Source organism: Podarcis raffonei, chromosome 2 (assembly GCF_027172205.1).
Source record: "Podarcis raffonei isolate rPodRaf1 chromosome 2, rPodRaf1.pri, whole genome shotgun sequence".
In the NCBI taxonomy this organism is placed as follows: Eukaryota; Metazoa; Chordata; class Lepidosauria; order Squamata; family Lacertidae; genus Podarcis; species Podarcis raffonei.
In genome coordinates, this window is record NC_070603.1 from 32653246 (window position 1) to 32677111 (window position 23866).

General features: G+C 42.0%; 1 protein-coding gene across 11 annotated transcripts in view; it reads right to left on the reverse strand.

Annotated features, from left to right (window-relative positions):
* The window catches only part of CCDC57 (coiled-coil domain containing 57), a 70958-nt gene that overhangs the window by 15856 nt on the left and 31236 nt on the right, over positions 1-23866 (reverse strand). For all 11 annotated transcript variants that reach the window (XR_008328780.1, XM_053375660.1, XM_053375659.1 and 8 more), the window contains 6 exons: positions 22109-22271; positions 20787-20921; positions 12982-13150; positions 11896-12072; positions 11240-11343; positions 439-667 (listed from right to left, as the gene is read on the reverse strand). Coding sequence is in view for 10 of the 11 variants with exons in the window: in XM_053375660.1 (XP_053231635.1) it covers positions 439-667; positions 11240-11343; positions 11896-12072; positions 12982-13150; positions 20787-20921; positions 22109-22271 (977 nt within the window). In the remaining variant the exon portion in view is untranslated. The remainder of the gene's footprint in view (positions 1-438; positions 668-11239; positions 11344-11895; positions 12073-12981; positions 13151-20786; positions 20922-22108; positions 22272-23866) is intronic.

Consider the following 23866-nt stretch of genomic DNA (forward strand, 5'->3'; position numbering starts at 1 on the left):
TGAAATGAAATTCTCATACAAGGCTTCCATTTAGGCCTCAATTTTGTGAAACAATAATCTCATTCTGCATTGTTTATTTCCAGGAAAGAAAATCAAACATGCAACTGCTTATTTCAGGAATATTCAAAAATACATGGTAAGTACATAACATAGTTCTTTGCTGTTATGCAACATGCAGCTGCCACCTTAACCTTTCAGTGCCAGTACCAAAGGTTTCCAAAGCCAAGAGTAAGAAACAAATACTCTGTTCATGCTTTTCTACCATATTCAATACTTGGCACAACTTAATTACTAGTACTTCATTCTCAAGTGATAACTGGGATTTCTTAATCTCAGCAAAGAGCCTACAGACAACACTTCAGTTTCCTAGTGTTCTCAATCTCAGGAAGCTAAATTTCTCATAAAAGAACCAAGATCCTTCTACCTTAATGAGATTACCTTCCTTTGAAGCTGCTCCAAGTTCTGCTCTTAGTCTGTTTACCATCTCTAGTAGCTGATGCTTCTCTTTGCTCAAACTGCAGATCTTTCTCACAGCTTCCTTCAATCTACCTTGCCTCACTTGTGCATGATTTCCTATAAGTTGATGGGGTCCATCACCAGCCTCCATGCCAAATAACTGTTGCCTAAGATGTACAGAGTCCTCCTGAAGCTTCCTGGTCACTAAATTCTAGAAGAATAAATGACAAGGATCAAAATAAATGAAGTGAATTTTTGGCAGGATATATATTCCATTATAATGAATAAAATCTATGCCCAAATGACAGCTACCATAAAAAGATTGCAGTCTTGAATAGCGTGTTGTATGAACCAAAACAAAAATGAAATTCCTATACTAATCCCAAACTGTGTGCCATGAGAAGTGCTGAAGAGTGTCTTGAGAAATGAAGCCACCACTTTGGAGGCTACTTCTACTCTATAGCCCTCTGAAATGGGGAGACCCCATGCAGCACTGATTGCTCCTTAATCTGCCAGGGTCAGAGTTGGCCCAAGACATTTTGCTGCCTGAAGCGAAGGACAAAATGGCACCTCTTCCTATTCCATGTATAGAGAATGACTAGATGGGCAGCTGAATATTACTAAGGCTAGCTTAGAGGGCAAACAATAGGTAAGGACTTCCGGCGAGGCAGCATGGCGGCTGCAACAGCAGAAAAGAGCTCCTGAAGCCAGCCAGAGTAAAAGGCTCTGTCTGGCTGATTCCCAGGCTCCCAGGACTTCTGCTGCCAACACTGCCAACGGAGAGGAATCGGGGGTGCCCGGGGCGTCTTTCAAAGGAGCCAAAACACCCCCCCACGACCTTGATTGAGCCGGAAAGGCACCCGACCACCACCCCCAACAGCCGAGAGGAGCTCCAAATCCAGGAAGACAGTGGAGCGAACGCAGAGAGGGAGAAAAAGAAAAGGGGGAAAGAAGAAGAAAAAGAAAGAAAAAGGAGCCCTAACTTTACTTTACTGCTGCTGCCCCCATCTCTGCCGACAAAGAAGAGGGGAGGTAGGTGAGCACGGGAAGGCAAAAGAGGCTCCGAAAAAACACGTGGCTGAGCCGACCGGAGCCTACCCCTCCATGCAAAGCCGCATGACAAAGGAGATCGCAGAAAGGAAGAAACTACCCCCTTCTTTTCTCCTTTTTTTAAAAAAAATAATCCTTTTTTAACCCCTTCCTACCCCTCTCCATTCCCCCCCCTTTTTAAAAGAAATTCTTTTTTATTCCCCCCCCATATACCTACTTTTATCATTTTTCTTTTTAAAAGAGGGGCCACTGCTGCTGCAGCCACCCTTTATTTGAATTTTTATTTTTATTTCTATCTTTTCTACACACTATTTAAAGACACACTTCTCCACACACACACACCCTCAATTTAAACCTCATTTTATTTTCACTTCAAACTCCCCTCTTAAGAATTAAAATGGCAGTACCCAGAAAACAGCCCTGAACCATCACAGGCCATTTCCTGGGACTGCCACTTCGCCCCAGACTTTCCACTCTCTTTTACCTATCCTCTTTTACCTATACTTTACTCATTTTTTAAAAAATAAAATAAAAATAAAAAGCTCTATCTATCTATCTATCTATCTATCTATCTATCTATCCAAAGACAACCCCCCCTTTTTTTACCTTTAATTCTCATTTTTATCTTTTACCCGTACATTTTTAATTACTTTTTTACAAACAAAAAATAATAACAATAATTAGGGGGAAATATTATTATTTATTTTATTTTTATTTTTTTTAAAAAAAACACCACACATTCCCCCCCCCTCTTTTTAAAGCCCTTTCTTTTCTATTTGTTGGCTTGTTCTTGAGGGGGGAATCTTTCGCCCCCAGCTACGACCACCACTCTCTTTTAAAACAAAAATTTCCTCTATATCACTGCTATTGTTATTGATACTCGCCCCCTCAACTCCCCCCCTTTTATTTTTCTCTCCCTTTTTTCTCTCCCCTCTCTCTCTTCACCCCTCCTCATTTTTCCCCTTTATCCCACCTTTCAATTTCCATCCCCAATTTTGTTTTCTATCCCCTTTATTTTTTAAAATCAACCCCCCCTTTTTAGCCTGTCCGTCAGTTTGTTTTTGAGGGGAGCCCTTTCCCCTCACCCCCTCTTTTAAAATAAGACTTTCCCCCATACCATTGCAGCAGCTCGCCCTCCCTCCCTCCTCCCCTCTCCCCCTCTCTTTTCTTCTCCTTCCCTCTCCCACCCTTCCCCCTCCCCCTCTCCTTTTCTCTCCATCCCCCCCTTCCCCTAAAGGAAACACATACACACATTCATATCACCCTATCATAAATTGCCCCCCTCATACTATAGCTAAAACTACTGCTGCAAACTAATACCGCTGATATTACTGTACTATCTCCCCTCTCTCTTTCAACTCTCTTTTTGTCTCTCTCTCTCTCTCTTCTCTTTTACTCCAATCTCCCCTCTCCCCCCGCCTCCCCCTTCTTCTTTCTTTCTTTCTTCTTCTTCTTCTTCTTCCCTTTTCTCCCTCCACCCTTTACATATAGCCTATTTGTCTGTCTCTGTTTCTAAGCGCACTCCCAACCCCAATTTCCACCTTAACTGGACCCCAGTACCCCTTTTGGGTATATACAACCCCCTCCTAAACACATATTTCCCCTGGCCCCACCCCTCTAATCTCTTGCATCTCTACCTGCTAACCCCCCTCCCTTTATATGAACTGTCTGTCCGTTAGTCTACCCATCTCTGCTTACCTGCCCTCCCCCCCCAGCCTCGGCGGCATCGCTGAGGCAACTACAGAAAACCCAAGAGAAGTTCTTAAAACACAGGCTAGAAGTGACACAAATGACCACCTAATCCAAACGCTCTGTAAAAGCCACCAGCCAAAGCCTGATCAGCTCAGCAACCCAACAATACTCAGGAATCACCACTGCCACAACTCCTAACCACCACACGCCCTACCCCAAGTGGACGCCAAGCCAACCTCAAACCAAAACTATCAGGGAGACTGAGATGACACCAACCAGGGAGATGGCAAATAATGCTAAGATGGTAACTCCCCTTCAAGATGATGACCGCCCAGTAACGAAACGAGACCTGAGGGAAATGGAAGCAAGATTAGAAGCACGATTAGAAGAAACACTGAAGGCCACAATGGCTCCCATGCAGGTACTAATCAACAACCTAACCTCCAAAGTGGAAGCTCTAGAGAACAAAAACCAAATGCAAGAAAGAATAATAGAGCAATACCGGGAGGAGAACGCATGTGTGAACAAGAAACTGGACGAACTGGTAAACCAAATGGAAGCAGAACACAGAGAGATGAAAATTAAGCAAGCCGACTTTGAAGACCACAATAGACGTTGTAACATCCGCTTCCGCAACTTTCCTGAAAAAACAGAGGAGAAAAGCCCAGCAGACCTAATTATACGCTGGCTGAAAAACACAATCCCAAGCCTGAAACTTGAGGCAGCTGACTTGGAGAGGGCTCACAGAGCCCTAAAACCTATGCCAAAACCCAGCGCTCCCCCAAGAGACATCATTGTATGCTTCACACGCTACAAAAAGAAGGAAGAGATATGGCACCACCTCAGAAACTCAAGCAACCTTCGATATGGAGAAACCCCCATTCTGGCCCTACAGGACCTATCTCAGGATACCCTAAACCGGAGGAAAAGCCTGCGCCCATTCACCCAGCGTCTCCAACAAGCAGGGATCAAATACCGATGGGGCTTCCCCTTCCGCCTCATTGTAACAACCAATACAACACAACACATGGCTACCAACATACCTGAGGCCCTGCAACTACTAAAGAACCTTGAACTCGACCTCCCACCGGAATGGCAACCGACAAACCCACCAAGTGACAGCCCCAACCACGAGGAAACAACAGCAAACAACTGGACGACGGTACAGAAGAAAAAGAAACAACAGAAGCGGCACAACAACGCAAACCAATACAGGCAAGCATCATGCTCAGAACCGTCCCGCCGGCCATACGACACAAGAAACCAGACCAAGATTAACCAAACCAATTCATCGCAGATGGACAACCCTACAACAACAACAACCCCAGCTGAATGAAGCAACCAGGGAAAAACCACAAACTGAAGGACTGGTGATTTCCCCCCCTTCCCCCTCTCTCCCCCCCAAAAAACATAGATTTAGTTAACACCATCAACATCCCCCCCAGCCCCGCACCCCCACAGAAATCCCCACCCCAACACCAGTCCAGACGACCTCAACCACATTCCCCATCACCCACACCTTCAACATCCTCATACTCCATACTAAGGAAAAACAACTCCAACCTTAATAACACAACCCACAATCAGGCTAAAATCTGATACCCAAACAGCACTATGGTGGCACCAGAGCGTACCAGCACCCACATCCCCACTCCAACACACCAACAATGTTGCTCAAAACATTGGCAACATTGCTTACGAACCTTATACCTGACAGCGACGTTACAAAGTCACTTCACACTGTCTCGCTGATCACCCCCTATCGCAGACAACAGGGGGGATGGCCTGTCCTTGAACATGGCCTTCCACACCAGCTGAGACCTAGGACCAACCGGCTAAATGCCAGATGGCCCAAAATACCCCAAACAAACACCTATATGACTACATATAGGAAACTCCCTACAACTTACCCCCTACTCTTTAACCCAAATCTCACTCTAATCCCACTAGCCCCCCACCCACCACACCCTAGGTCAGCGCAACCCCACTGGTTCTTTAAACAACATGAAGAGAGAGACACAAGACAACCCGAACGGGTTGGCAGGGAATCGCACCACATAATAGATAAGCAAGATGGCTAACCTAAAAGCAATCACATTAAATGTGAGGGGGCTGGGAAACCCCATCAAAAGAAAACGCATCACCTCATACATAAACACCATGAAACCACACATCACCTTCCTACAAGAAATACACAACCCACCCAAAGGCAGCAAACTCCTGAGCGACCCCCGCTTCAGTCAACAGTGGGTCGCACAAGGCTCAGGGAAAGCTCGTGGTGTAGCCATAATACTCAGTAGAGACCTGAACTTCACTGCCACAACAGTCCTCAAGGACAAAAAAGGCAGATTCATTTTCGCTAAAGGGACACTAGATGGCAAAATCAAACTGACAATCGGCTCCATATATGCCCCAAACACGAAACAATTAGAATTCTTCCAGAAGACACTAAACAAATCCCTCTCCTTCACTGAAGGGGAAGCAATCCTAGGAGGGGACCTCAATCTAAATATGAAAGGTTTATCCCTGAAAGATATCCACCCCACAACCCCATGGGCAACCTTCCTCCGAAGGAAACCCCCAACAACTAGGAACTCTTACAAGTTACTAAAAATGCTAAAAAACAGGGGTCTCTACGACATTTGGGATGAGCAAAACCCAGGAGACATCAGCCATACATTCCAATCGGGACGCCATGATACAGTGTCCAGACTGGACAGCATTCTACTCACACAGGGTCTGATCCCCTCAGTAGAATCCACAAACATAGGTAACACTAAAATCACAGATCACGCCCCAGTAGAAGTCATCGTTAAAATAGGAGAAGGAACACAAACCACCCCATCATGGTCCTTCAGTCCCATCCTAACTACAAACAAACAAATTAGAGAGAGTCTCACAAAAACCCTCCAAAACTACTTCAAGGAAAACGATGTAGACAATATAACAACCCCCCTCCTATGGGACGCAATGAAAGCGGTCACCAGAGGAGCTTGCATAAAAGAGAAAACATTCCTTAAAAAACAAACCTCCTCAAAAATTAGCAAAATAGAACAAGACCTCACAGCCCTCTCATCACGCTACAAACAAACAGGATCTAAAAAACTCCTCAAACTTATAGAACAAAAAAGGAGAGAACTAGACTCCCTAGAAATTAACAAAAGAATGATCAACATTCTATACTCTAAACAACGTTTCTACGAATATGGAGGGAAAAACTCCAGATTACTAGCAAATAGATGTAGGAAAAAAGCACTCAAAACAAGAATACACTGCATCACCAAAAAAGACGGCAACATAACATTCTCCCCCGAAGAAATAACCTCAGAATTTGCAGAATTCTACTCCAACCTATACACCTCCCATAACCCACCAGAGAAGGAAATCAGAACATTTCTAGCAGGACTGACCATGCCTACCCTAACTGATGAGGAACAGGAATTCATGGACAGCCCTATCTCCCCAGAGGAAATAGATGCGGTCCTCAAAAACCTGAAACCACACAAAGCCCCAGGCCCAGACGGCTTCACAGCAGAATTCTATAGGAAATTCAAAGAACCCTTGATGCCCTACATGACCCGCCTATTCAACGACATCATAAAAGGGGGCCCCATCCCCAAAACCTGGACCCACTCCAAAATAGTCTCCATCCCAAAACCACTAAAAGATAGCCTCAAAGTAGAATCATACCGCCCAATCTCATTAATAAACCAAGACTACAAGATATTCACATCAATCTTGGCCAACCGCCTAAAAATCTTCCTACACAAGTTAATAGCCCCAGACCAGACTGGCTTTGTCCCTGGCTGCAATATAACAGACCCCATCAGGAAACTACTGAACCTGATCGAACACAGCAAGGCAACTAAACTCCCATTGACAATTATGTCCCTAGACATCCTCAAAGCCTTTGATTGCTTGGAGTGGAAATACATATTAGCAGTACTAACTAAAATGAAATTTGGCCCCAACTTCTTACAAATCCTCAAACAAATATACTCCCAAGCCTCAGCAAAATTGCAGAACTAACAATATGGATTCTAATACTATAGCTATCCAAAGAGGCACGAAACAAGGATGCCCACTGTCTCCCTTCTTATTTATCCTGGTTCTGGAACCCTTAGCAATCCGCATCCGAGCAGCCACAGACATCAAGGGAGTGGAAATAAAAGGCAGAACCTATAAATTTGGGCTCTTTGCAGATGACCTAATGGTCACAACACCAGACCCCATAAGCACAACAACCTCCCTAATCAGAGAACTCAACACATTTGCAATGGTGTCGGGTCTACAGGTAAATTTTACAAAGTCAGAAGCTATGTGCTCCAACACCCCTCCTCACACCCAAAAAGAACTCACGAAGGTCACCAAAATAAAACTTTGCCACACCAAGTTCAGATACCTAGGGGTACAAATAACCAGAAACCTCAATAAATTGTACCTCCACAACTACAAGCCCCTGTGGCGACAAATTAACAAAGACCTAAAGAGATGGAATAACATGAATTTCACTCTCTCAGACAAAATAGCCATGATCAAAGTGATCACACTCCCAAAACTAACCTACCTATTCCAAACCCTCCCAATCTGGATCCCCTCAACCCAACTTCGCAGTTGGCAGAGAAAACTACACTCTTTCATCTTCTCACATAAAAAACCAAGAATAAGCCCCAAATACCTGCACCTCCCCACCTCAGAAGGAGGATGGGGAATCCCCAACATAGAAGCATATTACATTGCCAACGAAATACGACATATAATCCCATATATACTCAAAGATGAGACAAAACAATGGGTACACCTAGAGAGGGACACAATTGAAAATACCTGCACCACAGCATACCCACTCCTCCCAAACAAACTAAAGAAAATTCCCACAACACTCAACAGGTACACACAGACCATGCTCAAAGCATGGAAAACACAAATAGGCAAACTATCCCCAACCCCATCCCCACTAATCCCCCTGGCGTACCACCCATTATTCCACCATGCAGCACAAAACCTCCAGATAAAAACCTGGCGAACCAAAGGCTTATATCGCCTAATAGACTTTTATAAAAATAACAAACCCTTGTCAACACAAGAAATACAAGACAAACTAGAAGACACCCAAATGACCTGGTTAACACATCACCAACTACATGCCCTCTTAAACAACCCAACAGTAAAATCAGCAGCAACTAGGCCCCTGACAACCTTCGAAAACCTCCTCCTAACAACAAAGGGAAACGGTAAAGGGACGGTATCCGCAATATACAAAATACTACTCCAAAACCCCGCAAATCCCCTAGACGCAATCAAAAAACAATGGGAGAATGACATAGGCTATGAGATTAACCCCACTCAATGGACCAGAATGTGGTCTAAACCCTCCTTTAAATCCATATCAACGAAAAGAAAAGAACTCACACTGAAACTCACCTACAGGTGGTACCTAACACCAAGGAAACTAGCGCTAATACACCCAGGAACCTCACCAAAATGCTGGAGAGGGTGCACCTCCACAGGCACATACCTCCACATGTGGTGGGAGTGTCCCAAAATTCAACTATTCTGGACAACAGCCATACAAGAAATATGTAAAATAACTAAGCAAGTAATAGACATCACCCCAGAATTGGCCCTACTAAACATCTTCCAAGACAACAATGCCCATTTACACCACAAAGAACTCATAACCCATCTGCTCTCAGCAGCCAGAAACACCATAACCAGACACTGGAGAGACCTGTCAGGAGTAAGCATGGACCAATGGTACCAAATAGTATGGGAAACAGCCCTACTAGAAAAATTAACTAATAAACTGAAACTGACACGGGGACAAACAGAAGAAGACGCCTTCACCCCGGTATGGCTCCCCTTTATCACATACACAGCCCAACAGGACAATGACAATAATCCACCAACAGCATACAAATCAATATGGCTAACCTGATCCAAAACACCCACCCACCTCACTCACACACGGAAACAAAGATCACCACAGCCAATCACAAGCAAACAATCACACCCTAGGCCAACCCCAACCTCTCTCACCACCAAAGGAACACAAGTGAACAACACAAGCAACGCTGACACCAAACTCTACATACATTAAACATAATAGAAACACCGCTACCCGACCCCACCCCCATCCATCTTCCCTCTCCCCACCCCCCTTTCTTTTTTCTTTCTTTTTTCTTCTCCCCCTAATGCCTCAACAAATGAAACGGATTTGTAAAAATGTCACATGGAAGAAGAAGAAAAAATACGAGGCACTACACTTCTGTAAAACAAGAAAATCCTTAATAAAAAATATTTTTAAAAAACCAATAGGTAAGTTATGTGAGCCAGTGTGGTGTAGTGGTTAAGAGCGATAGACTCGTAATCTGGGGAACTGGGTTCGCGTCTCCGCTCCTCCACATGCAGCGGCTGGGTGATCTTGGGCTAGTCACACTTCTCTGAAGTCTCTCAGTCCCACTCACCTCACAGAGTGTTTGTTGTGGGGAGGAAGGGAAAGGCAAATGTTAGCCGCTTTGAGACTCCTTCGGGTAGTGATAAAGCGGGATATCAAATCCAAACTCCTCCTCCTCCTCCTCTTCCTCCTCCTCCTCCTCTTCTTCTTCTTCTCCTCCTCCTCCTCCTCTGCCCCCCAGCACTTTGCTGCTGCTTCCCACCCCACCCAGCATCTGCCACCAGAGGCAGCCTCCTTACTCTGCCTAATGGTAGAGCCGGTCCTGACTAGTATACAGCAGAAACATCATCCCAATAAAGACACACTCCTGAGCAAACCTGCACTGTATCAGCATTTCATCTCCAATGCTGGTTCCTGAGCCTTCTGGACACAAAATGCAACGTGCTGCCTCTAGGCTAAATATTCCAAATAGCTTGAGGCCTGTAAATCTATACCTCATTGTGATCTCTTATCTCCCCTGAGAGCAGGGGACCCCTCTTAATTATTCCACCTGTTCACCAACTTGGTTCATGAAGGATGTGCAGAGAAGCACTACTGGTGACTTCTCTTCCATGGAAAATCTCAAAGCTAAGTGAGTCCTTTTGGGCCCGACATTTGGTGGCCATGGTTAGGCTGGTATGATTCAAGTTTGATACTGTGGTTGACATTATGTAAAACTGGAGGTGTCTGATGTGGAAAAAATACTTGGGAATATAGTAAAGTAGGATAAATCTTATCCCTTTCAGATTGAATAGCTGCAATTTTAGCCAAATGATTCATCCCCCACAGTATGATGGAATAATACAAGCTATTCTCCTTTGCAACCAGTATCAGTTAAATTAGACCAGCCCTCTTATGATAGTCATTCATGTATCATAGTAGACTGGAATAACTGTGATACATAGAGTTACAATGCCTCCTAGTGGAAGTTGATGGATAAGTACAGATTCTAACTTTTAGATTAAAATACAGTGGTACCTCAGGTTACAAACACTTTGGGTTACAAACACCGGGTTACAAACTCCGCTAACCTGGAAGAGTTACCTCGGGTTGAGAACTTTGCCCCCGGATGAGAACAGAAATCACGTTTCTAAAAGTTAGCTACTAATTTGATGGTGTCTTTTGTTTGTAATTATATTACTCTCTCCATATATATATATATATATATATATATATATATATATACACACACAGTGGTACCTTGGGTTACAGATGCTTTAGGTTACAGATGCTTCAGGTTACAGACTCCGCTAACCCAGAAATAGTACCTCGAGTTAAGAACTTTGCTTCAGGATGAGAACAGAAATCGTGCAGCAGCGGTGAGGCCCCATTAGCGAAAGCACGCCTCAGGTTAAGAACGGTTTTGGGTTAAGAACGGACCTCCGGAACAAATTAAGTTTGTAACCCGAGGTACCACTGTATGAGAGAGTGCTGTGACCAGAGAATATGATGCTTCTTACAGCAAATATATAAAAAACTAAGTACTAGCTTTATTACGAATAAAAGAAGCCCATATTCCCAACCATTGATTGGCTATTATAACTTTGTTCCCTTGAAAACATTATTTTATAATCACAAGAGCACAAAGATTCAGCATTTTCCTACCACTTGTGTTTCTTGTGTTCTCACTGAATCCATCTGAGGATTTTTCTTTATGCTTTGCCTTTCCAAAGAATTCTTGGTAGTAACTTCATCTGGATGCAATGTACCTGAAAAACAAAGAGCAGATAAAGCAGGCAGCAAGCTGAGTTGGTGCAGAATGCTAAATATTACCATAAACATGTCTTTCCTGTTCACATGCCATATATATACAGTATTAGGGTCAAGAAAAACAGGTCCATTATTGTGAAAAGCTGTTTGATTATTCTGTTAAATATCAAGGAAATTTACCTATCAGAATAATCATACGGTTTATTTACAGGGAAACAAAATGGCTGCAAGGAAAACTGGGTTTAGAAAATATCAATAATTTCACACACATATCCCTGATATTTCAGGACCTGTGTATAAATTCCACTGTATAAAACAAATCAGCACACTGTTTTTAGAAGGAAATTGTATCGACCTTCCAATGCTACAAAAGGTGGCTTTCTCACATGGAAAGTTCTTCCATGAAGTAAAAAAGCATGAACACTGTGATCCACATGTATACAAAATGATGACCCAAACACTGTTTTCATGATTTTTCTTCAACAGAAGTAAAGCTCTCTTTTAGGAAATTTATCATATTTTAAGCAGATCTGTCAACATGTTTCTCTTACTGTCTTGTCCAATGGTAATGTGGTAGGAAGTCTGAGTATTTTTATCACAACTGGATGATTTCAGAGAAGATACAAATAGCTTTCCATGAACTTCAGGTGCATCTTCATATTGTTTGTCCATGTCTTCACATTTTTTCTTCAATACTCTGATCTCCTCTTCCAAGGATTGAACATAGTCTGCAAAAAATAAAGATAACTATCTCAGCCAGGTACTTTGCAGGCGTGAATAAAGTATTCAAAGGCTCATTGTGTGTGCAAATAAGAATTACTTCCCCAAAGAATGCCTAGCCCTGGCTAGTATATAGCAGCTGCATCATTCCAAGGGGAAGGACAGGACATACTCCAAAGAAAGCCTGCACTATATCAGCAGGCGATCCCTCTTAATTATTCCACCAGTTCACCAACTTGGTACATGTATACAGCTTCCCATCCATTAAAAGTCTTGAAGCTATGTGAACCAATGCTGGCCTGGCTTTTGGTGGTCATGATTAAGCTAGTGTAATTTAAGTTTGATATTGTTTTAAATATTTAGGTGGCCTTTAAATAAAACTGGAAGTGTCTGATGTGGGATTACAGCAAAGCAAGATCAATCTTGCTGTCTCTTTCAGTTTACGCAGTTGCAAATGTTTGTGCAAGAACTGAAAGCCATTTTATCAAATGATTTTCACTTTCCCCACATTTTTTTTTGTAACTATAGGATTTATTCTCATAGGAATGTTTTGCTGTAACTATACTGTCTCAGTAGAACATTAGTTTTGCCTGTGCTGATCCTGCCCTCAAAATGTAACTGCAATGATCTCCATTTGTTCACATGTAGCTTTGATTTTTATCTATCATATGATCATGGTAACTTTTTGCTATGGATTGAAGATCTTTAGGAATGCATTGCATCTTTCATTAGTGTAAATGTATGAGGCAACTGAAATATGAATATAAACATTTATGTTAAGAAGATGATGAGTGCTAGGAGAAGGGAAGCGCTTGTTAAAAGAAAAGTATAGAAATTGGCATATACACTCTGCAGTTAATATTTAACCCAATCAACATTACCAGCAGTACAAGAAACTACAGTAGCATCAGCCTTACCAGCATCTTGTGCTTCCATTTTGCTTTGGTCAGATGAAAGTGCCTGAATATTAAGGGTCTCCATTTCTCTCCTCATTTCTGCAATAACAGATCGCAAGGTACTGTTTTGCTCTTGTAAGCTCTTTATATCAGCAGAAGGAAAACCTAGTTCAGTGGTTCCTACAGTATCCTGCATGGTAACCAAACAATTAAAGAAACAAACAAGAATTACACCCTGAAAGGACTCAAGCAAGGAAGTAAAATGCACCAAGAAAGCATAGTATCTTAAAGAAAACTAATATAAATGTCTGCCATGTGCACAGTAGAAAAAGGACCAATGCTGCAAACTTTGTATGATGAATTGTACTGCTCTAAGACTTGTGAAGCTGCATTAATGATATGAATGACAACTTGAATATGCTACATGACAGCAGCCCCACAGGTTCAGGGTAATATATTGGTTTGGATCCCAAGAGGTGCTGGTGGAATGCAGTTGGCAGAAGGCATGTGCTTAGATAATCTTCTGTCTGACTGTCATCCCCCCTTTTTTAAAAATATTTTATTAAGGATTTTCTTGTTTTACAGAAGTAAGTGTAATGCCTCGTATTTTTTTGCCATGTAACATTTTTACAAATCCGTTTCATTTATTGAGACATTAGGGGGAGAAGAAAAAAAGGGGGGGAAGAAAGGGGGATGGAGGGAGGGAAGATGGATAGGGGTGGGGTCGGGTGGCGATGTTTCTATTTTGTCATCCCCCTTGATATGCTGTGCTATGAATGAATGATTTGAGATTGACCGGCTCAATAGAAGAGGTCCTCTGCCTCCCTATGTAGAAACCTGTGACCTGCCCTGGTGGTTCAAATACTTTTTTGTGTTGGTACTGAGCAAGATAACATTCTTGAGGTCTATCTCTTGCGCAAAGTATTTGATAGCAAGGTGAGCTGAGCACAACTCTAACCAATTTATGTTGTATAGACAGGTTCTCATCTTGTGGAGCTCATACATATTTCACCAACGACGACCTTTTTCACGCACAATAGCAAAGAGATTTTGCAGGACACTGTTTTGAATGTTGATGATAGCTGGATAAACATGTCAGAGAGCAGGCCCCAAAGTGTGTTTTGTTCCCAACCCTACCAATGCCCTTTGAGCACCATTTAACATGCTGAGTATGTGCAATATGACTACCATATGTCACCACAACACAACACAACACCACAATGTTGCTCTTCCTGAGCAACATTAAAAACAAAGTAGAAAATATAATCTGATATACAATTATTAAAGTGTAAAACCATCGGTGATATAATTATATCAAACAGAGCCACCCTTACTGTGCCTGCAAAGAAAAAAAATGTTTTAAGGTGATGCCTGAACAAAATTGTGTGGAAGACAGCTGGATCCGAATAGGGAAGAAGTTCCTGTATTATGAAATCATTCAATCTGACTACCTTTTCGAACACTCTCCAGATTTACAGGATGGATATTTGTATTTTGAACAGGTACCAACCACTAGAGTGCAGCAAATACATCTCTATCATCATTCAACATTCAAAAGTCTTTCACAATACAGTACCACTTACCGTATTTTTCGCTCGATAACACGCACCTGACCATAACACGCACATAGTTTTTAGAGGAGGAAAACAAGAAAAAAAATTCTGAATGAAACAGTGGGTGTATCATTTTTGTGCTTCATGCTGCGGCCACAGACATGTGATTTGACGGTGAGTTTGGGGTAGCCCAATGCAAAGATCCTGAGGATCCATGTGGATCCATGCTTTGTAACCACGTTTTTGCACCATTGCAGCCCCAGGCAACAGTGGGTGCGTGATTTTTTTGGTGCAGGCTGTAGCCATGGACATGCTATGTGATCTGATGGTGAATTTGGGGTGACCCAATGCAAAGATCCTGAGGATCCATGTGGATCCGTGCTTTGTAACCATGTTTTTGCACCATTGCAGCCCTGTTTTTGCATCAGATCATTGCTATGTGATCTGATGGTGAATTTGGGGTGACTCAATGCAAAGATCCTGAGGATCCATGTGGATCCGTGATTGGAACCACGTTTTAAGTAGGGAGGGAAGGAAAAACATAGAAGCGACAAGGAGAGGGGTGTGCAGAGAAGCAGCTGGCTAAGAATGCAGGAGAGGGGTTTTACCGGAGGGAGGAAAGGAAGGCAAAAGTCCCCCCCCCCACAAGCCAGCCAGCTCGCTCTCTCTCCCCCCCCCCAACCTGCATGTTGCCTTCGAGTCCCAGACGCACGGAGAGGAATTAGAAGGACGCTCTGCTGCTTTCCACTCTGCTTGCCTGGAGGGGAGGGGTTTTCTCTGCTCTTTGTTCCGTTTGAGCAAACACAGTAAGGAAACAGAAGCAGGTGGGCAGTAAGACCCTGAGGCAGAGCTTCCTCCTTTCAAGGCTTCCCTTCTCCGGACGATTTGATATTTGCCTGATTTTTGCCTTCACTCGCGCTTGTCAGCTCCAGGGACCACACATTCGCTCAATAACACGCACAGACATTTCCCCTTACTTTTTAGGAGAAAAAATCTGCGTGTAATAGAGGGAAAAATACGGTAGCTACTGTGTGTGAAAAAGGTCATTATCAGTGAAAGCCATATGATCACTGAAAGATCAGAGCCTATCCACCTGGAAATAGTATGACATTTCTCAGTCATTCATATGCCAAGACAGATTTAAAACTGGTGTAGAGATTGATATTACAGATGGCAATCGTGGTAACAACAGAGCACAGCACTGAGGATTTAAACAAGCTTTGGTCACTAGCTCTAGCTCACTGGCACTGCTGTACTTAGCATGAGCAAGAACTGGGAAATGAGCAAACCTCCAAGATGAACATCAAAGCTGACAGCAACTTGAAGTCAAACAGCTGCTGCAAGAAATAAGTATTTGCTACTTACTGAAAGGCAAGAAATGAGGGGCCCAAGCAGGCCTCCTTCAGGAGGGTGTGGCAGTTTTGGGTGTTGTGACTGGAAAGGCCCTGTCTTCAGTGCTCAGCCACCATACTTCAGTTGGCAGGGAAACACTGAGCTTAGCTTCAGAATGATGGTGATTTCAGTGCATAAACGGGCTCATGTGGCTGGAGGCAATTTGTCAGATAGTCTGGTCTCAGAAGGTTTAGGGCTTTAATGGCTAATAACAACAGCTTGAATTGGGGTCAAAAGGGAGCCCCAGCCACTTGTACATCCGCCTTTCTGGATTTAGTTTCAGCTTGTTCAGTCACATCCAGCCCGTTCCAATCTCATACACTTGTATAGAACTTCCATCCTGCCCCTTAGGATCAGATGGATAAGAGAAAGAGTACTTTTTGTTATCAGGATCCAATCACACATGAGTACAATTCACACAGGGGCATATCACGATAATGCTAAATCACTGCTCATATTTCATAGATGAATGTGCATATATTTTGATGACTGTATAAATTCAGGTGACCATAATTTTTATTCAGTAAATATGTGTCTGGTATTCACTAAGTGTATAAGGGCCTTTAAATGGGTGTTCTCAAGGTGTCCTGCTGAACCAAAGTGAATTAAAGAGTTATTTGATATAGATACAAATGACTAGCCCTTTATTACAGAATCATGTCGGAGTCAAATATGCTACAAAAATAGGTTGGCAAGCTGTCAAACCACCAAGAAGAAAACATAATATAGCTTTTAGGCATTTATTAGACCTCTGCACACGACAATGAGGAATCTGTATTACTCATGGAAATGCATTTGTTCTTCTACCAGTTTTGACCTACAACACTTGCTTGTTTTCCTTTTCCTTTCCTTTATCCTTTTGTATCAGGGGTTGGACTAGATGATCTTCAAGGTCCCTTCCAACTCTACAATTCTATGATTCTATGTCTATTACATTGTAAGTCTGTGGACAGGAAACATTTTTGTTTTTTAATCTTTGTACAGCACTAGAAAACTGTAGGCATAAAACTACCTATGAATTTCTATATATATATTTTTTAACATGGAACTCATGCTTGAAAATTTTGTAGCCAGAGACACTATGCATGGGGGAATTTAGGCTACATTCTAAGTTCAACCAGCAAATGTATTCGCATTATTTTCTGGTGTTCTTTTGTTGTAGTTAGTATAACATACCATAGTCTACTTAGTCATACTGCTGGGGCAATTCATGACTGCTTACACTTGTCTTCCTACCAACATAGTAAGCGGTCATGGAACTGTTCCCAATCTTTCCCCCCAAAATAAATAAATGTTAACATCACATTGCTTTCTTATTTGGCCAGAAGTCATTTCCCCAAGAATGTTTTCATATACTTTTATATTTCATCTGCTCATTCTGGACCATGAAATAATCCCTCTAGCCCAACTCCCTTCTAAAATATATGTATAATCCTATCCAGACACTGGCCAGATAAAAAATAATGCTAATTCAGTAGTTAACACCAAGCACAGCAGATTGGAGGGTTGGGGTTTTTTTTTTATAATGTGTATGTGCAGCCAAGCATTCCTGCTTCGCTCCTACCATAGCTGAGTGGGAAAACATACCATGGGGTGACTGCTTTAGGATTACGTCCAAAATAAAGCCTATGGTTTGTTTATTATCAGGAAGTCAAGGGGTGGGGGAATACTTTTTCCTCTTCAAATCAGAGTTTGTTTGGAGAAAAACAAACCATCAGTACTGGTTCAGATGTAACCCTAATCCAGCTGTTCTGTGGCTTCGTCCCCCACTCAACTGCTCATCCACATTGTGATTTTTAAAAAAAACTTATATAGACTGAGTTAGTATAACATGTGAATGTGGCCACTGTGTATTGTTTCATAAAGCAGTGTAAGTATACTTTATAGAATCATAGAATCATAGAGTTGGAAGAGACCACAAGGGCCATCAAGTCCAACCCCCTGCCAAGCAGGAAACACCATCAGAGCACTCCTGACATATGGTTGTCAAGCCTCTGCTTAAAGACCTCCAAAGAAGGAGACTCCACCACACTCCTTGGCAGCAAATTCCACTGTCGAACAGCTCTTACTGTCAGGAAGTTCTTCCTAATGTTTAGGTGGAATCTTCTTTCGTGTAGTTTGGAACCATTGCTCCGTGTCCGCTTCTTTGGAGCAGCAGAAAACAACCTTTCTCCCTCCTCTATGTGACATCCTTTTATATATTTGAACATGGCTATCATATCACCCCTTAACCTCCTCTTCTCCAGGCTAAACATGCCCAGCTCCCTTAGCCGTTCCTCATAAGGCATCGTTTCCAGGCCTTTGACCATTTTCTAGGCAATTCCTCAAAAAAAGTTTATAAAGTTTATTTTGGATTAAGGAAGATACACCCAGGAAGGTGATGAATGGATGATGAAGGGTCTTTTGTGAGGGCAGAGCAGAGAGGATCTCCCAGGCTGGGAGGCTGGGGAAAGAGGGGGAAGCTGCCAGGTGAGAGATGGGAGCATTCATCTTTCTGTGTGTGGAATAAGGGTTAATATATAATTGTGATAGTTTAATGTTTTTATTTGTACATTGGGGTACTTTTATAGCTCTGTTTAGAGTAAGTAATGTTTTAATAATATAAATGTTTTAAGTCTTTTTTATCAATTCAGTATATATTTTTTTAATTGTCAAATAATTCTGTGTACATTGTGGCAGCCTTTGGCTATGTGCAATAAAACTGACTGAGACTGATAATAATGATAGAGGGTGTTGTGTCCATTTTTTTCTCTCCTTTTCCTTTCTTCTTTTCCATTCTCTCTCTTTCTTTTCTCTTTTTTATCTCTTTTCTATAGATTAGTTTGGCTTTTATTGTATTTTATGTTGAAAACTTTCAATAAAACTTGATTGAAAAATAAGGAATGTTGGAAATGTAAAGAAAAGGAGGGGAATTTTTATCACATGTGGTGGAATTGTAGTATGGTAAAAGCTTCCTGGGAAATTATATATAATGAGTTGAAAAGTACATTTGTGAAAAAACCAGAGGCATTTCTGTTAGGTATAGTAGGGAATGAGATCCCAAAGGAGATATAAAACTGTTTATGTATGCAACAACAGCAGCAAGAACTCTTTTAGCCCCAAAATGGAAGCAACAGGAAATTCTATCGCTAGAAGACTGGCAGACGAAGATGATGGACTATGCAGAATTGGCAAGGCTGACCGAGAAAATCCGAAACCAGCATGATCAAGCTTTCCAAAAAGACTGGAGTAAATTTGTACAATATCTGAAGGACAATCGTAAACAATTAACAACACTAGCAGGGTTGTTGTAAGGCAACTTGCAATGTTAAGGATTTGTACCTTTTTATATTTATTTAAAAATTTGTGAAGAAGTGAAACGTAAATGGGAAAATATATAAATCCTATGAAGTAATAATGTATTATGGAAACCATGAGATGAAAGGGATGGAAGTCAAAGCTCGATTGAGCAAATATGTAATGAGTATAATAAGGATTTATTTAAATGTGATAAAATGGAAACTTAATAAATATAAAAAAGAAAAAAAGAAAGAAAAAAAAGAAAGTTCATCATCTTTTGGATCTGCTGGTGTAGACTCCTCAACATGTTTCCTACATACCACTCCAAAATACAAAGCATCCCCTGATAACTGACTGTAGCACTATGCACTACATTATTTAAGGAGGAAGCTCTGCAGAGAGATTTCAGGCCACTTTCTATTTTGGTTGTACATAAATGGCACTAGAGCCAGTTACTCACACACTACAATCTTCAAGGGCAGAGGGTAGCAAGAATGACTCTGCAAATAATAAAAAAGCTACTCTCCTTCAGCTTATGTCAGGAAATGCAAAGCCTTTCAAAAGCAACCACAACACCAAATACATGCAAGATTAAAAGCAGGAGATGCCAAAAATTAGCAGAGGCTACCAATAATCTAGCTCTGCAATCACATTTTCAGAAATTGCTGAACAATTGCTTAAATTAACTTTAAACTGCAATTGCTTCTCTAAACATGCATAATAATAAATCTACCAGAAAAAAATCCATCTTGAATTCATCCTTATTCAGAACAAGAAGCTACAAAACCTCCCCCTTTTAATGCTTTGCTTAGACCGTAAGGGCACCAGGACTTCCTGTCCACTTTGCATTGTCTTATAAAAATTCTCTCAAGGCTGCATCCAATACTGCACAATTCCCACACTGGAAGTACTCCTGCACAGGAAACAGTGCACAATCATTCTTTTAAGTTAGCAGCTGTGGAGAGTGTGTGCTTTATTGCATGTACACATTGTGCATGTACATTGGAAAGCCATGTCTCGTCATGACTTTCCAATGTCTGCAGATGAAGTGAAATGCAAATATGTGGATATATAACATATGGCAAGTGCTCCGTTAGGACAAATTAAGCACTGACCCACCAATATATCCGCTATCCACCAGCCCCTACCTGCTTGATTTCCAACTTACAACTGTCCAGGGGGTAGCACTGTCTATTAGCTTCTTCCTCCTTAACCCAAGTTTTGCCCTTGTAGAACTCAGCAGAGAGGAGGATGAAGAGAAAACTAGAAATAGCTGGCTCTTCCTGTCACTGGCTATTGTTGCTCTCCCTGCCTTCTGCTCTATGAGTCCCAACTGGCACCAGCCACCACTGCATGTGACATGAAAGCTGCATGCCAACCCCATGTGGAAATGATTTCACTGTATTTTGTCACTTTTGAGGTTGTTCTCATATCCAAAGGGTCCGAAAAAAACTGTGTGCCCTTGATCACAAAACCTAAATAGAACCTAAATAAAAAGCCTAAATAAAAAAAATTGCTTCTCTCACAGAGCTAGCCCTGGCCATAAAGTGAGTTGTTTTAGGATTAGTTCAGTTTAAGGAACAGCAATTAAGTAATTTTAACCTGTTTCACTCCTTTTGGCGTGTGACCATGCTTTCGAAATTCCTGAACGGCTTGGTCCCTCTCAAGTGTTACAGCAGAAAGGACCATTTCCATTTCATGCAATTTCTGTTCCTTCTCCTGTAGTTCAGCAGTAACCTGCAAAAAAAAAAAATGATGGCAACTTGAGAAGACGTTTTTAGAAAAGAACACTCCCCTAGCTTCTAGTACCTTCAATATTATTTTATCGCCATAAGACAACATACTATGTTTAATCTCCCTTGTCCTTTGAATTAAACTCAATCCAGAATGACCATCTACATCGTGAATGGAAAGTATTGTGGAAGAGCTTTCAAAAAATGAAAGAACATGCCAATCAGTAAACAATTATCCAAGATAAAATTTGGCAATGGGCTATTCATCAAGACGTATTCCTTAGAGGGGATGAGGAATCTCTGGTCCACAGGCCAGACTACGTTTATTTACATATATACACTTGGAGCATTGCAACTCAACTTCTTTCTCTTCAGCATCAGTCAGCAAAGAGAAAGAACAAAGGAACAAACGTCCTACATCATGGAACACAGTGTCTCTGTCACTTCCCACTATGTGGAATGAAAACATACACCATCATGTGATAAAAACAATCCCATGACTGCAAGCACAGGAAAAGAATCCTAACAGTCAGGTGTGGGCCTTAGTGATCAGGCAGAGATATAACGAATCAGGCAGCCCTTCAGCTATCCAGGATCCAAGTTGTTAAGGGTCTTGTAAATTAATGTTAGAACTCTGAACCTGGTCTAGCAAGGTATGGGCAGCCGGTGCAAGCTTTTGAGCACTGGAGTTATGTGCTGGCAAGTGTCCACATCAACAGTTCAGCTGCAGCACTTTGCACCAGCTGGAGCCTCTGAACTGGGCCCAAGGGCAGCCCCACATAGGCTTGCATTGCCACCTGCAAACTGCATCTAATAAAGTTGTAGCCTAGTTTTTCCATCCTGTGTTGTATCCTATGTTGCTCCTTCTTTCCTCCTCACCTAGCTCCTCTCTCACCTGCAAGCAGAAATAATCCTCATGCAAAGAGCCAGCTAGTACTTTATTGAGATCAGCTTGGTGCTGTTTATCTAAGTTTTAAAAACTGAACCACTTTCATGCATTATCTGGGTCAGCACAGACTGAATATGCTACAGAAAGAGAGTGCCAACTCCTTGGGTATGGTGGAACCCCTCATGTATTTGCTAGAAGCACAAAAGAATGACAAGTCCAAAGGTATAAAATCTCCCCTCATGAAATATGCCTCTGCCAATGCTCTGTGCTAAGCTGCTAAGCAAATGTGACGCAGTTCTGACCTGGTCCCTAGCTGTTGACAGGCTCTGTATTAGAGCCTCTGATTTCTGATATTGATTCCTTTCAGCATTCTCGTAACGCCGCTGCCAGTCCAGGACTATTTGCACTTTAGCCCTTTCCAGAATCTCTTCTCTCTCAGCTGCTAATGAGAGCTGCTGTTTATACCTAAGACAGGGAGAAATGAAGAGAACATTTTTTAAAAATAATAATAATGGGGGGGGGGGATGAATTGAATATCTATATTTTAATGTCACAAAATATTCAACAATTTTAACCCTTTACAACTGAGGTGTGCAGCATATAAGGCAAGAACCCAAGTCCATCAGCAGCCAGATACAGCAAAGTGTGAGATCACCATTAGACAGAAGTTTTGTGGGTGTCTATAAGCCCCAGAACCTTCTCTGTGGTAGTGCCACTGTCTATGGAATGCTCTCCCTAAAGAGGATTGCCTGGCATTTACATAAACATATTTTTTGCACCAAAAACCTTTATTTTTCTTTCAGGTCTTCAGTTGTTAACATTTCTAGTTCTGCTGTTCTGGAATTTTTTGGGTTAATTAATTTTTACTGGGGACTACACTTACATTGTTGGGGGTGGTGGGTTTGATTATTGTCCATTAACTTGTAGTGGCCCAGCTGAGTATCTAATGTTTTATATTTTTTATATTTATTCTACTGGCCTGGTATGTATAGCACCCTAAGCCAAATTGTTGCTTAGTGAGAAGATGTGATCTCCTGGAGGGGAAGTGGCTGGTCTGGAGAAAATTTAACCATGATCCCAGGTTTAGACACCATGCTATGCCAAACATGCTTACATGTTTACACTAAGTCATAGCTGGCTTAGCATGATTTGCAAACCAGGTCACTGTTACTGAACTGTTTAAGTCTCTTTGAAACTCTGGTGTAAAGCGATGAATAAATCTAATAAATAAAAGAACAAATAATACTAATATTGTACTAATACCAACGCTGTACCAATACTACTAGTAGTAAATGGCTGAGTATGAATTTGAACCTAATTTCCCCCAGTACTAGACTTACACCCTGACCTCTATATCACACTGGTTTTCTGGATAACTTAATCACTGGGTGATCTTAATACTCATGTGACCACCCATTTTAATATCAGGGTGGTTAGCAGACCAATTGCTGGTTGCCCACAGCCATAGCACATCAGTGAGCATGCTTGCCTTCATGTCAACCTGCATGCTCAGCTCTTGCTTTCTTCTGTTTTAAAGCCGACTGGCTCTCTAAGGCAGAAAAATGTCAGGGAGCTAAAAGCACTGCAAGACATGCCATGAGTCAGCCCCCACCCCCTCTCCCCTGAGTTGTCTGTGGGCAGAGAGCCAGAAGTCACCAATATTATGTCAGACAGTGCACCTGCCTCTCTTTTTCCCTTCTGCCTTGAAAGGTCAGCAGACCTTAAGATAGACAGTCAGTACCATTCGCACAGCCTCATATGGAGTTTCGTTTGCCCTGGGTTTTCCTTCTGTGAGTGAAGGGCAAATACAAGGATGAACCTATATGATCTCCTCCCATGGCAAAGTGACAGCAGAGAATCAGAAGCAAGACCATCCATCTTATTGATTTGCGAATCATCCACAGCATTACGGGCACATGCCTGCCCCAGGTCCTTTATCTGTCTTCAGACCACAAGGTCTCTCTCAGTTGAGGCTGGACCATCTAGCGTTAAAAGCAGGTTTTGCTCCAAAATAAACAGTATCCCCTTAAAGCAAGTGGTAGTGCAACCCTTCCTGACAA